General features: G+C 31.7%; 1 protein-coding gene across 20 annotated transcripts in view; it reads right to left on the bottom strand.

Moving 5' to 3' along the window:
• Zmynd11 (zinc finger MYND-type containing 11) overlaps positions 1 to 16,272 on the bottom strand; it is a 90,345-nt gene that overhangs the window by 39,264 nt on the left and 34,809 nt on the right. For all 20 annotated transcript variants that reach the window (XM_013156394.3, XM_013156395.3, XM_063260110.1 and 17 more), the window contains exon 3: positions 3,000 to 3,159. In XM_013156394.3, coding sequence (XP_013011848.1) covers positions 3,000 to 3,159 — 160 coding nt within the window. The remainder of the gene's footprint in view (positions 1 to 2,999; positions 3,160 to 16,272) is intronic.

The following is a 16,272-nucleotide window of genomic DNA, read 5'->3' as shown; positions in this document are numbered from 1 at the left end:
TTTTGTTATAGGCACTTTGTTATTTTAAGTATTTTAAAGTTTTATTTTACTTTTAATTGGTAAGTAATAACTATATAACATTTATAACATTTGTGCATTTTAAAATTTGTACTGATACATTTGAGATATACAAAATAACTTCATCATAGGGAATCTGTAATTGTACATGACATACCTTCTTTTCTCCCATTCGCCTTTCCTCACTTCAACCTTTCTTCCTCTCTTTATTTACAAAATCTTTGCAATGTGATGTTCTGATACAATGCTGAATAATCTAATCCGACTAACATATCTAAAATTTTGAATACTTAATTATTTCTTTGTGGTAAGAATACTTAAAATCTTTTAGCTATTTTGAAATATGTAATATGCTATTATTAACTACAGTTCCTTTGCTCTGCAACAGATCACAATTACACATATTCATTCACTGATCAAAAAGTTACAGCCATCTACATTTATATGCTTTATATAGGTAATTTCAATTAATGCTTAATCAAATTAAACAGATTAACATGCCCATATCATGGCTAGAAACAGTAAGGTTTAGAAATTTCTAAGATCATAATAAATGTACAAAACCTTCTTTATAACATGTAAGACCTTACCTCATTCTACATAGTATATTATCGCTGAATTTTACATATTTACATATTTTATAATCTAGGCATAGTTTTGATATTCAGTTGTGCTTATTTTATACATGCATATTTAGTATAAAAATATTTGTGAACAAGAACAGAATTAAACCTGTATACTGGTTGTTTGATATACTTATAAGATTTCATCTAGAAAAAAGAAAAAAAAGATGTTGCTATAAACACATGCAATAAGAACACATAAAATAAACAGTACAGAACCTAACATAGTGAACATATAATAATTAGCTAATTAATGAATTAAACTGAAGAAAGAAAATTCAACTTGAGACAGTATATGAAAAAGCACAAATCTAAAACAGAAAAAAGAAATACATTCACTTCTCAGAAAAAATTCATGACCCACAAACTTAAATCCTGTTGATTAAATTATACTTATTATTAATTGCCATCTAAATCTCAGAAACTACCTATATAGTTTTCTATATTAAATTTGTAAGTTTCCCAGAAGTTTGGGATAAAGTCTATATTACTGGATTATTTTGAGTATACAATAAACTGTCAGTTTCTTTTGTTTTTTGAGACAGGGTCTCACTAGGTAGCTTAAACTTAGTATGTGCAGTACAGGGTGGCCTGGAACTTGTAATCTTCCTGCCCTAGCCTCCCTAAACACTGGGATTACAGACATGCACCATCTTACCTGGCTCACCCAAAGGTTCTTGACTAGCAACAATGCTTTATTTTCTGTAAGGAACCTCAAATGAAAAATTGTTCTAAAATAAACATTTTCATTTTTATATTTAAGAATGCCTCCAATGTAAAAAAATGACACCAGTGCAAATTAAGAATTTTCTTTTTTTCTATGTTTTGCTGTTTTGGGGAAAACATTAATTTTCTTTCCTGGGGATTTAAAGCACAAATTAAGTTGACAAAAACTGGTATATCTGAACATTTTTCTAACTTTATAACTTACAATAGCTTCTTCTGGAACTAGTTCCCCCCCTGAAACTGGTTAGCTTACTGCAGTCATACCTGACCAGTTAGTATATCTATCACCCCATCTGCCATAGAGCCAGGAAAGGAAATAAACTCAGAGTTTTTGGAAAAATTTTCCACAATGAAAATTTTTACGATTTTATGTCACTTTGATAATTTTAGAGTTTATACTATGACACTCAAAATGACCAATTATTAAATCCTTTTCTTTAAAAGAAATACTGGAAACAAACCCTTTTTAAAAAGTGCATATTTATAATATGGAATACTGATGTTCATTTTGAGGAACTGCTATACATATAAATGTATCTTGATCATTATCAACCCCTTTAATCCCATTTCTCTTTCCTCCTCCTTCTGATCCCCTTCTCATCTCTGGGAGTCTGCCTTCTACTTTTCTATCATATCTCCTTTATAAAACCACCTAAAATGGATATTCCTTCCTTAAAAGGTATTTCTAATCAATTTTTTAAAATATCAAATAAGGTAGAAATTTTATACATGAAACCGTCTTTATGTTAATATACACTTCTTCATGTGTTAAAGTTATATATACAAATTATATATAAGGTTACTGAAAAGAAAGAGAAGATTAAAATATCCTCAATTATAGAGAAGAATCAAATGCCAGGTGCAGTACGATTATATGTCTATAATACCAGCTATTCAGGAGGCTGAGGAGAGAAAATCACAAGAACAAGACCAACCTGGGTGACTTAGCAAGGCCCGGTCTCAAAATAAAAAAAGGGCTGAGTATTATTTCAATTGCAGAATGCTTGTCTAGCATATGCAAGAAGGCCCTAGGTTCAATCCCTAGTACCATTAAAAAACAAAATATTCATAATTATAACTATGCAAAACAAATATGAAAACTTTTCATTTTTCCTATTTGATTTCTGTTCTAATACATAAAATGTGCAAGAGTCATTAATAAAGACACTGGCTAGGAGACTTCAACAGTTGGGTACTTTGCACTGTGCAATAAAAATATTGAAGCGTGGCTGCAGGATCTGATGCTATCCACCCTCAAGTGAGGTAAATTCCCTAAGGATTTGTCCTTTGCAAGTGTATCTAAAGAGCAACATTAATTTGTATGGAGAAATATTTTGTAAACACTTACTGAAAAAAATATTTAGGAATGCTAATACTTATGTGTACATTAAAAGGGCATTTGTTTTACTTTTTTAGATTTAAGATAACATAGAAAAAGCTGACTCTTTGTTAAATGGAAGTTTCCTTCTGAAGAATCCATAATAAAAGTATTCATTCTACCAGTAAGGAGTCTTGAGGTTAATAAAAATATTAAAATGAGCATTGTTAAGACTTCTGAAAATGAATTTCTATAGGTTGTATATAAAATAGAAAAGGCCATATCCTTAAATTTATCACATAAAATGTACTTACAATCTCATCTCCTGGCAACCAATATCCTTCTTGTTCAATACCAGCTTTCGAGCCTTTACAGCCCACTGTTAGAGTTTCAACAATAAGACCATCTTTCACAGCCAAGCTCAGCTGACGGGTGGTCTCTTTTGGATGCATACCGTGGACTCGAGACATATACCTGAACACAGAGGAAAACCAGAATTTAAAGAGTTTAAGTGCTAAAAATTAAAAATGAATAAAACTAAGAAAGTTGAAGTGATTTATTTCTTTTATTATGACTCCATATGAACCCCAAAGAAAAAGATTTCTGAACTGTCAATTATATCATAGTATTTTAAAACAAAATTTTGTTTCACATTTATTTAAAATAATCTCAAAACAGCAAACATAAATCATTGAACAGATTTCAGTAAAACATTCCATTTACTTTTAGCCCGCAGAGCAGTGATGGTGAACCTTTCAGAGACAAGTGCCCAAACTGCAACCCAAAACCTACTTATTTATTGCAAAGTGCAATTAAACTGAATATTGAGGTTTTAGTTTAGAAAAAAACAACTCACACATTAACACTTTTGTCATAAGAGAAAAACAACACGTATGCCATAGTTTCTCCACCACTGCTCTAGAGTAATTAGTACTAACCTGTGCTATGAGGACTCTAACCACAGAGGAATTGACAATATAAGCAGATCTTTTTTTTTTTTTTTTTTCTTTAAAGGGAGCTGTCATTTAAACTGAAGTTATCTTTCACATACTACTACCTTAGTATTTTATAGAATTTTATAGCTCTCAACCACAGAATTTAGAATTACAAAATTATCTTCAGTACTTTGACTCAAAACTCGGGAAATGACACTGGAGAAAATACAAAACTGCATGAGTATTTGTCAATATGTAAGAAGAACATGGATGTATATTGTGCTCAATAAGGCAAAAATGTGATTTTCAACAAAATATACTTTGGGATGACTCCCTGAAGCATACAAGTGTTCTCTGATTTACAGATTCATGGAATTTTATAACTTCTTTGTTCTTTAAAGAAATAAAATGCTCTACACATACTTGGGTTTTTGCCATTTTCTGTCCCTCTCTAAAAAATCTTAACAAAATTTTCCCAGTAGCCTACTGGACATCAAAGGTCTCTTTGCACATCCAGTAATTTTTATCTGGATAAAAAGGCTACATGAAGACACAAACCAGAATGGCTTAAGACTTCTTCAGGGAACAGTCCATGCTATATAAAATGGGACCAAAATTTCTTGTGTCCTCGGGGAAAATAAAACAAAACTTAACAATTTTTGCCTTACTTAGCCTGTCATTCAAATATCAAAGCAATAATGCTTCCCTTAGCACCAAAAACCTTATAAATTCAGAAGACAAAGTTTAACAAAAAACCCCAGAAAACTCCACCAAAGGGTTTAATAATAAGTATTTGTATTTTCAGTATGTAGAAGATAAGTCTTCTGTTAGAAACAGCTCACTTTAAAGGAAAAAAAAAATCTGCTTTTACTCTCAATTCCTCTAACTAATGGATCAAGGCTGAAAGAAACACAGGGATTTATGAGTGACAACAGGATAAAGTGTTGACCCTGACAATGAAAGCATGCTATAATTAACAAAAAGGACGACATGGGAGAGGAAAAACAGGAATCAGTATAAGCATACAATGTAATTTTATCCTTTTCTGACTAATCGTCAAGAGACCTGAAACACTAAAATCAGAATATATATATTAAATATGACAAGAAGATCCAAACCAAACGTGCTTGTCTTTTTATTAAAAAAAACGAAATGTCTAAACTCAGTATTTTTTAAATGAGTAACTCAAACTGAAAATGAAAGGATAAAAGCATGTAATAAAAGTGCAACCCAAAGAAGCAGAAATTTACATAACAATGCACAGGATTCCGAATTTAGGACAAAAATCATCTTTAAGAAAGACAGAGCATAGATGGTTCTAATGCAAAAACTGTAAGAAAAAAAAAGATACTGACAGATATAAAAAATTTTGAGGTTTTAAAATTCTGAATACACACATAAATCTACGGATAAAAATTAAATATGTATGTAGACGACCTAAGAAAAACTTTGTTGATTTACTCTAAAACTTAAAAAAAACTTTCTTCAGTAGTTTCAAGAAAGTTATAAAAACTGACCATCAAATCACCACAAAAGATGACCTTAATACATTCTAATAGTAGTATCCTTTGCGAGTTATACTGAAATTAAGACATTAATGACAAAATTAGAAAATTTTCATAAATGAGTCAAAAAATATTGCCTAAAATTTGGAAAAGATTATAAGCAATACTAAAAAGTTAAAGCAGTGCTAATTAAAGAAATAAAATTACAGAGCTAAGAAATATTAATCCAGGAACTCCTCCTTAGAGAAAAATATAAAAGTATTATAACAATGTAATCAACAGTGAAAACCCGCAGTACAAACATACAAACTAAGAAATGCCTATAGGCGCATATCTATAGGTAAAAAGAAAAACTAAAATAGCCCCCAGAAACTACAATGTTCAGTTCCAGGTAAAGATGTAAGATGAACATTATGGTTTTCTAAGAAAAGGTAAGTGACCAAAATTTAACTTATAAAACAAAGAAACAAACAAACAACCCAGAGAATTTAAAAAGGCTAATTTCCAAAGAGGTAAAAAGGAGGTTGGCAAAGGGCTTCACTAGAAACGTATCAGCTACACTCACATTCATAAAGTAATTCGAATGAACTTTTTAGAGGCCAGATTTAACCTCTTCCACTGCACAATAATGAAGAAAAGCAAGGACTCTGGCATATAATAGGAACAAAACTATAAAACAGCATAGGGAAACATCAAGGCAAATCAAAACAAACCTATTGTCTTACAGGAATACTGATATAAAATTCTCAAAACATTCAAATCAATACCCTAACATTAACATATTAATAAAGATCAATACATATACACATTCAAATATTAAAGGAATACATTATGACCAAATGCTTAATTCCAGAAATTCAAGGGAGATTTAATATTAAGAAGTCTAAATATAATTCACCTCATTAGTAGATCAAAAGTGAAAAATATTGGTATATGTTGAAAATATATTTCATAAAATTCAACACCTAGCCCCTACCAAAACAAGAATGAATGAAATTCCTGAATGTAAACAAGTATGTTAAAAGATGTTGACTGCCATCACTTTTCTTGAATACTTTTGTAAGTGTAATAACATAGTCAAAATAGGTATCAGTGCTGATAAAAAGTTAAAACAACTATTTGCAAATCATACATTTAGAAAACCTAAATAATGGTGACATGCTATTTTTAAATAACAATAAATTAATTTGGGACACAAACAAATATTTAAAGAATTTATATATCTAAATTCGTTAGGAGATGTTCATTTGTTTTGGCATAGGGGGACTGAATCTATGGCCTTGTGCATGCTAAGTACATACTTTGTAACTGAGCTCTATCCTCAATCTCCAAGTTATGATTTAAAAACAGACCTCAATTATTTACAACAGCAATAAAAAAAGTCTTACTAAAATTAGAAACAACCAAGTCTGTATGGAAAAAAATCTGCTCCTTATGCAAAAAGGAAAAATTTTAATTACAATAAAGTAACAATTCAAATTATCGGTAGAAAGATTAATGCATGGCCTTGAAATAACTGGCTATATAACTTGGAAAAAGAGGCAGGGCCCAATCTTAGTCTGCACCCAGAAATTAATTCTAGATAAATCAAATATAAATATTACAACCAAAACCACAAAATAATTAGAAGGAAAACAATGGAGATTATTTCTCACAGTGGTGTGAGAAAAACTACCAAGTATGAAACAGAAGTCAGAAGTCATAATAAAAAATTGACAAATTTAAATAAAATTCAGCAATTTCAATATAGGTTAAGAAACCTACAAGAAACAAAGTTAAAATATTTATGGCAAAAAGAAAAAATAATACACCATCATGAAAGACCCAAATTATTTCCTACACATTCCCAATACATAAAGAATTCTTACTTACAGAAGTTGAATATCCTTAATCCAAAATGCCTAGGACCAGAAGTGTTACAATTTTTTTTCAGATTTTGAAAATATACATAAGATACCTTAGAGCTATAATTCAAGTCTAAACAAGAAGTTCTTGTATGTTTCACTGAAGGTAAAATAACACCTGTATTTTGACAGAGATCTATTATAAGAGCTCAAGTGTAGAATTTTCTACTTGTGGTATAATGGCAGTCAAAATTCCTTAGATTTACATTCAAAAAGAGACTTTTATTTTATAATATTTTCTGTTGGTGTTGGGTATGTAGTTAGAAAAACTGCACTCTCTTATTAGCTATACGTTTACAGGTAAAGTTTACTGAATTTCATTTATCTTACTAGCCTGCTTAGGACCACGAGTACAATGTATGCCATAAACAGTGTCTTGCTTCAGATTTTACAGGGGATTCTTAAAAATATCTCACAAATATTGATACCAGAAAATGGTTTTTGTGGATATACTTTGTAAATATAAACTAATGAACATAGGAATAAATATAATGGTTATGGTAGGATTTTGGTAGGTATCTTTTATTAAAAAGACATTTCTTTTCCAGTCTTACTTTGTTAACAAGAATATCAGTGAGATTGTTTCCTTGAAAATTTTTATTCATGAACTTTCATCACACATAAATTCTGGAAATTATGTATTCTAACAGCTTTAGGGCAAGAATAAACTCAATAATATACTTTTTCCTCAGTAATGACACATTGAGCTCATCATTTTTAAGTAGTTCAAGAATTGAAGTGGATTAACATAGTATATTCTGGTCATTTGGTTCCCTTTTCGGTCTCTTGAGGGATTATAAAATTTGATACACACAATGGCAAGCAGGCTAGACTTAGGCTTTTCATACCTATAAGGATCAGTAGGGTACACAGCTGGAAGAGTTAGTCCTACCAGTAATCTAAGAATGACGATGATAATGAAAAAAAGAGTATGTCTTCCTATGACTGATCTACCTGAGGATGCAATAGCTCTAAGTTAGTTTTCTGAGTGACACTGCATTGGACAAATTAGGATAAACAATAAGTGATCTATTATATATTCAAAGTGCCATTCAGCAGCTAAGGAATATATATGTTCATTATTTGTAACAGAGGTAAACGTTAAAAATCACAAGCTTACAATCTATAAACTTGATACATTGCTTACCTTTTCCCTACTCACTCTCCTATTATATTCTTTAAAAAATAAGTTCAAATAAGTTGATTGTGACCTATCTTTCTTCAAGAAGTAGAGAAAAGGGTTAGAACACTACAGATATTAAGTAAAGAAAGGAGTAGTATAATATTAGTGAGCACTATAGTCTAATTATATTTGAAAAGGTTTACTGTTCAATTAATTATAAGTAAACTCCTGGAGGTAGAGTGATTTATATGAGACCTCAAATGTTAACAGTCCCAACTCATTCATTTTCTTAGACCATCAAATACTCAGATTTGGCTCATGTGAAAATATTTATGCTAATATTGTAATTCAGGTAATACCCTCGGTCTGTCATTTTCTTAAAAACTTCTTAACCTGTCATAGGGACTTACTGTCTTCCAAAAAGAGGCAAAACTAGTAATCTGGGTTTGAGGTACTTTTACAGAGGATTCCTAGTTTCTATTTTAATTTTACTTAACAACAAAAAACATAAAATGGGATACAAATGTCTAATATTTGTTATATTCAATTTCTCTGAAATTTTCCAATAATTTTCTTCTTCATTTTCTCCCACCCATTCTATCCATTTCCATTCTTTCAAATTTCCTTCCACTATTGGGAGCTCCAGAGTGTTCCTTTTTCTCCCAAGACACTATTTTCCAAATGTTGCTAAGCATCAAAGTGCATCTAAGCAACAATCTGTAAAACCCTAAGTTGGATCATATCCCCTGAGAAAATTCTGCATATTCCAAGACAAAAAAAACATGTATGTGTCTGTACAGTTAATGGCAACAGCCACTGCTTACTTTACATTTTCACAAAAGTATGAAATCTCATGAGTCACAATTTCCTGAAAGTAATTATCTATCATTAAACCTTCTAATAATGACTCAATCACAGAAACTCTTGGCATATTATTTGAAATTAATGTAGTGGGAAATGAGCACACCAACAAGAACAAAATGAACATGACCGTATCTTCTGGACAAGCTAACCTCACAAAATACAAAGATATGTTTCTGTTAATTAAAATATATAACAAATGCCTATAGTGTCCTTGTGTTCCTTACAGACACTACTTCACACTACTTATGGAACCCATAAGTGTGAAAGAACTTTAAAACTGTGATGGTAATGTAACAAGTTTATTTCAAATACACTCTAGGTAATCTAGATTGACCTTAAACATATTTACTGCCCACAATTTCAAGGCCTCATTGTGGCCAATGGCTCCAATGAGCTGACTCATAAGACTGAAGACTCAAGGAAACATCACACACACGCACACACACACACAAAATCACAATCACAAAATTCAATATAAAAATTTAAGTGAACACTGATCTAATCTCTTGATGTTCAAAGCTGTTCTTTGTATAAAATGCTATGGAAATTGTATGAGAAGGCATAGAACATGTGACTAATAAGATGTGGATTTCTTCATGACATATCCATTAGAAATCCACTTTTTTCTAACCTCTGTAGCAACAACCATTAATTTTCATTCTGCAAATTAAAAATAATAAAGTGCAAAACATTTATGACAAATACAATAAGCTTTTATCTTTGAAAGATAAACTAAAACAATAAGAACTATTTACCCAGGCTAAACCAGCAAGATAAAAATTTACAACTATTATTCTAACTACTGGTAAAGGCATACTGAGATAAGCCACTCTAACATAGCATTACTGAAAAGTACTTACTGGAAAGTAGTTTGGTAATATGTATCAACAGCCTTACAGATAATCCTATCCTTCAGTAGTAATTCTACTTATAAGGAATGAGACTGAGAACAAGACTTATGTAGGAAAAATATTCTCACATCATTAAACTTTATAGAATAAAAAGCATCTAAATTTCCATCATCATAAGCTATGTTGTACTCACTCAGTGAAATGTTCATGTTACAATATTAAAAGAGATATCTAAAATTATATATATGTACATGTGCATTCATACAAAGACAGGAAGGAAGAGAAGGAAGAGGGAGGAAAAGAAGGAGAGAGAGATAGAAGGAAAGAAGGACAAGGGAGGTGAGAGAGAAATTTTCTACCAATGATTAGGTTTACTGAGATCGGTCATTCCATTAAAATTACAACAAACAGATACTCAGGAGGACTGCTATGAGTTCAAGGCGAGTCTGCATTACAAAGCAAGGCGCTGTCTCAAAACAAACAACTCCACAGACTTTGGCTGTTATACCAAAGACACTGATTCACTCTGACATTAAACGCTCAGCTTCAAATCATGCTAATTCATGATTTGATCAAATGATCTGAAATTGGCAGTATTTCAGACATCATCCTCAAGCTTGTATCTGTATGTACTTGTCTGTCCAAATTACAGTATACTATATATAGTTGGCACACAGTAAAAAGACATGTAGAAGATATAAGAATATGCAATATATGTTACTGTTTGTTTCTGAGTTCCTACAGTAAATAATCCTGCTGCTCTATCCTACTCTCTAAATACTATACTTGTAAATATTTATCACACTCCTCCACAGTGACTCTAGAGCAGTGATAGCAAACCTTTCAGAGATCAAGTACCTAAACTACAACCCAAAACTCACAGATTTACTGCAAAGTGCCAACACTCAATTAAACCTGAATACTGTACAGAGGTTTTAGTTTAGAAAAAATAACTTATCCAATGCTTGCCCCTTGGATTAGCTTGGCTCGTGTCTAACAGAGAGAGATTCAGGTGCCCATTGGGGCACATGTGCCATATGTTCACTGTAACTGCTCTAGGGAGAAAGGCCAACAAGTAGGGGTGAGATTTTTAGTAGATTATCATATTCTTTTTATAATTTCTGCTTAATCATAAGTTTTCACTTCATTTCTGAAGTGAAATGAACTAAAACTAATTTACAGTGTTCATTTTATACAGATAAACTGAAGATTTTAGGGTGAACAAAAAGCTCTTCCTTTCTATTAACAGTAAAAGTATTACAAATCTTTCTACCTTAAAAGTTTCTGATGACTTCAAATGTCACATGAAAAATAATTATCTTGGATTTTGATCTGTATTATTTATGCAGTGACTTCAATTAAAATTGATGAGGAAAAATACTTCGTTATTTTAAAATAAGGTGGAGATTTATGTATTTCTCCTTAATAGGTGGCTTTTATGGGGTGGACTTTTTTTGTGACACATATGCTACTTACTACCCATTGGTTCCATATAATAAAAATGGAGTATTTTTAATTAAATATCTCAATTTCAATAAGGATAACTGTATATTTTATAGCTTGCTCAAATCATCATACATTATTGAATTAGGCCTATCTCAAAATTTTATCAACTACTTAAAAACAGCAGTTTAGGGGCTGGGGATTTAGCTCAGTGGCATAAGCGTCTGCCTTGCAAGCAGGCAGTGGTGCGTTTGATCCCCGGTACCGATGAAAAAGGAAAAAGACAACAAAACAAAACAAACCCCCCCCCAGCAGTTTAAAACAGTGATACAACTAATAAAAATGTCATACAACTGTGTAAGATGCAAACATCACCAAAGGTTCAAGAAAAATGTAGTAAGTCAGTCCCCAACTTACAAAGGAGTTCTGTTTCAGGAAAATATTCATAAGTCAAGTTTGTGCATCAGTTTGACAAAGTGAGTCTTATACACCTTTGCCACAAATTAACAATGAGAAGCATAAAAAACCCAAACACACACACATACACAAATACTATCTACTATCACAAAGCACACAGTAAGCACACAGAACAGACACATGAGCTACTTCTGTCATCTGTTCACATCTACAAATGTTCTGCTCGTAATGCAGGATCCATTGTGTTTATGAAAGCTCACAACTTGAATGTTCATATTTTAAGTTTTATAGTCTGTTTCCTGTGTAACTGGACAAAGAGCACATGCCACAGCAGAGTACTATAATGGGATCCTTTTACTATACCAAGAGCTTTGCAACAATTAGAAAATGCTTACCTCTCTGAAAAGCTTAATAAATTTCTTTTAGGTTTTAATACTATTTAAAATAGCTACAACTCACTGTAGTTACTACTTTGCTTTATGGCCATTAGGAAAATGTTGTGGCTACTCTTTTGTATTAAATCCTAGAGAAATGAAAGCCAAATTTGTAATAAATCCTTTGCAAATTGCAGGATTTTATGAGAAAGTTTATTTTCACTTACTCCAGGCTCTATTTTATTACCCAAGCTATATTTTACTTTTCCTTACCTTTCCACATCACTTTACTGTTTTATATATTTTTAGGAATTGTCCATAAAATATTTGGGGGCCAATGAAATTCTAATAAAATATTCATGTATACTTACTTGATACACATATATGAATACATGTATTCTTTCAGGGTAGAAGGGAGACTATGTCATGAATCATTTGGTCCACATATTGTAGAGAAGAACTACTAATAGAGGTCCTTTTACCCTTACACTTGCTATATACATTCTCTCGCCTTATTTTTCTCTACTCCCTAGCAGTTGAAAATACAAATTTAATGAACATCTTACAATGATGCACAATGTTACTAAATTTTACACTAACATTATATTTTATTTAAATATCTGCATATGTTTTTCTTTTAAATATATTTACCAGAGTTAAACCAAATCTAACTTTAGTTTGTACAGTGTTTAGCATATTATTAGCATAGAATATTTTAAGAAAATTTTGAGAAAATTTTTCTATGACTAAATCAGGCATGGTGGCGTACACTTGTTAATCCCAGCACTCAGGAAGCTGAGGGAGGAAGACAACCAAGAGTTTCAGGCAAGTCTGAACTATATAGTGAGACCCTGTCTCAAAAAACAAAAACAGATTTTAGTGTTTAGCAAAGTTTTAATGTACAATCTACAAAATCTGGACAGATTTTCTTTTAAAAATATTCAATTAAAATCAGAATATAATGTCTTTCAATATCCTGTAAATTTTAAACTACTTTTATTTTTAATCTCAACTATTACAAACTGGTCAAAACAAAACTGTATACTTTAACAATTTATTACAGAAAAATTAAAACAACTAGTTTTTCTTTTTCAATTCCATACAAAACTCCTTTAGACAACACTTAATTAGAATCCTATTTACAGTAGACTTTTGATAGTAGTAGAGAATACACTTTCTGTAATGGTAGCAAGAATATTCAAAACCCAGCATTTGAGTAACATAATTTCCATGTAATTAGATACTGTTTTAAGTTCAATGATCTGGCAAGTTTTCGATGGAAGCAAAAAAAAAAAAAATTAGCTAAACAGAAGCAGATAGTATAACTAATAACAGCTACTAAATTACTTAATTACATAAAACAAAGTAGAAAGGGCTGTCAATGCCTAAATGTGCTTGAGATGTGTAGGCACATATCTGGGAGAGAGCTGCTCTGCTGACAACACAACAGTGAACAGCAAAGGCAGATTAATCCCTCTCAGATATATGACCTATCTTCTTTACCCTTCCTATTTTCTTTAACAAACTTTTATACCTCCCATTTCTTTCAAGTTTTTAAATTTAGAAATACTCAAAGGAATATTTAAACATACATGTACAGTTTGAAGAATAAAACAAATACCAGTTTAACTACTACCAGCTTCAGAAAAGAATTGACTTTGACAAAGATTCCTGGATGTGCTCCTCCCTGGTGGCATCCACCTCACCACCAATTATTGGCAACCTTAATTTTGCCTGAACTACTTTCTCTTATCTTCACCCTCATGTTCTGTGTATATACTTCCCTTAAAAACATGCTTATTGTTGCCTTATTTGGAACTTTACAGAAATGGAAGCATATTACATGTACTCTTTGTAATATGATTCCTTTTTTCTACATTATTTTTGAGTAATCTACATTGCAGTATAAGACTATAGTTTGTTTTTACATAAGTATAATACCCTGTTATATGAGCACATGAGTATTCAGTCTATGGCTGATGATTATATTGTTTCTAGATTCTGCTGTTGTTGCTTCAGTTGTGCTAGCTTAATTTTTTTCATATATTGAATATTAGTTTTACTTTGTATATGTAATGCTATAATTTTGTCCACATATTTATCAAATTTTTGCTCATTTATTTTTTTCCTTTTCAGAGCTGTCACTTGAAACATTTTCTGGCCTGATGTAAACCACTGAGGATTTATTCTTTCTTATTTTTATTTTACAAATAAAATATAACAAAAAAACCTTAAATTTCCTTTAAAGACAAATAATAGTAGGCTGAGACTTATGTTCTATTACTTAACATTATTTACTTACTTTTTATTTATTTGCAATACCTGGAACTGAAGGAGGGAGCACTGAACTATAATCCCAGCCCTTTTTATTTTTTGATTTTGAAACAAGGTTTCACTAAGTTGCCCAGGCTAGCCTTGAACTTGCCATCCTACTGCTTCAGTCTTATGTGTAGCTAGACCTAAAGATGTTCGCCACTATGCCTGGATTATGTTCTTAGTATACAATGAAGCTATTACTCCACTTCCATTTAGGTTCTAGCATTGCAGTTAAGAAGTCAGCTAGAAGACTAAATACCATACTTATATCCGTGATATTTTTGTAAAAAACTTTCTGGTTATATTTATGACTTTTTCTTTATTTTAATAAATTCTGTAGTTTTCACTATCATATGGTTAAGTGCCATAATTTGCTTTCCCTTGAGTTTCCCAAATAAGAATATTAGTATCTTTTAATAATTTCATAAAAATGTTAGCCAACGTTTCTATAAATATTAATTCTTACCTATTCTGAGACAGTTAACCTTGGCTGTCAACTTGACTGGACTAAGAGATAACTGGAGAGATAACTGGATTATAGGCATCAACCTCATGGACCAATCCATTATGAGCTGCCTTTGAAAAGGTGTATCTTGCCATGGGGCCCTTCTACTCTGCTCTTTCTCCTTCACTCTCATTCCTGCCAGGCACAAGGTGAGCAACTTTCCTCTGCCTTGATATTCTGCCTCGGAGCTAGCTGACCATGGCAAGGAGCCAAAATAAACCATTCCTCCTTTGGGTTGCATATGTCAGGTATCTGGTCATAGTGAAAAGCTGACAAGGCATCTTCTACTATCTTCTCCTAGAATGACACATACAGTTCTATACATATTATACTATACACAGTGAAGTCAGTGAACTTCCATTCACAATAGACTAAGAGCTCAATGACACTTATTACTAATTATATCCAAACCAATTCAATAAAAAAATGGGCAAAAGATTTCAAAAGATACTTTGTAAAAGAATACATAAATGTAAATAAAAACATTAGACAATGCTTAATATCTTCTGTCAACATGGAGATGAAAATTTACACAATGGAATGTTAACACAGACAATGGAATGACTGAAGACTGATAATAGCAAGTGTTAGAGAGAATGCAGACAATTTAGAATTGTCATATATTGCTGGTAGAAATGTAAAATAATACAATTACTTTGGATTAAAAAGCCTGTCATTTCTAGTAAAGTTATACATATATTTGTTATATGGCTTAGCAATTCCATTACTAGGAATTTATCCAAAGATATGCCTATTCCTGCATATGAAAGCATGTTGTAGCTTTTGTCACAATAGTTACCAAATGTTCCTCAATACATACATTTAAAAAAATTATGGCATAGCTATACAATGGATTAGTATTCCATAATGAAAAGATATGGACTACCAATAATATACTTAGCAAACAAATCTCAAAACACTCTGGCCAACCAAAACTATTACTGACCAAGAAAAGCTAATCATAAAAAAGAACAAAGACTGAGTATACTTTATCCAAAATGCTTGGGACCAGGAGTGTTCAGATCTTGGAATACCTGAACACAAAAAAATTAAAACTAGATCCTTAACTATCTCATTAAAACAAAAAGCTAGGTTAAAGACCTGTGCAAGGTAAAACTAGAAGGTTAGTGTTATGGTTTGTGTTCAGATGGTCCCCTCAAGCCTCATGCAATCATGGATGTGGCTGAATCTAGAGTTTGTGATTGGTTTGTTGTCTTGTGCTGAGATTGGTGATGTGAGTGCTGCACCTGCCCAGGGCAGGAGCTGACATAAGGGCAGGAAGAAGGCATGTCTCTTCTCTTTTTGTGTGGTTCACTCTTGCTGTTTTGCAGGGGCCATGAACAGTGGCTC

The sequence above is a fragment of the Cavia porcellus genome, unplaced genomic scaffold, assembly GCF_034190915.1.
Source record: "Cavia porcellus strain 051 isolate PalLab524CR breed Dunkin Hartley unplaced genomic scaffold, mCavPor4.1 scaffold_13, whole genome shotgun sequence".
In the NCBI taxonomy this organism is placed as follows: Eukaryota; Metazoa; Chordata; class Mammalia; order Rodentia; family Caviidae; genus Cavia; species Cavia porcellus.
The sequence above is the reverse complement of the archived record's forward strand: the minus strand, read 5'-3'. Positions and strand labels throughout refer to the sequence as shown.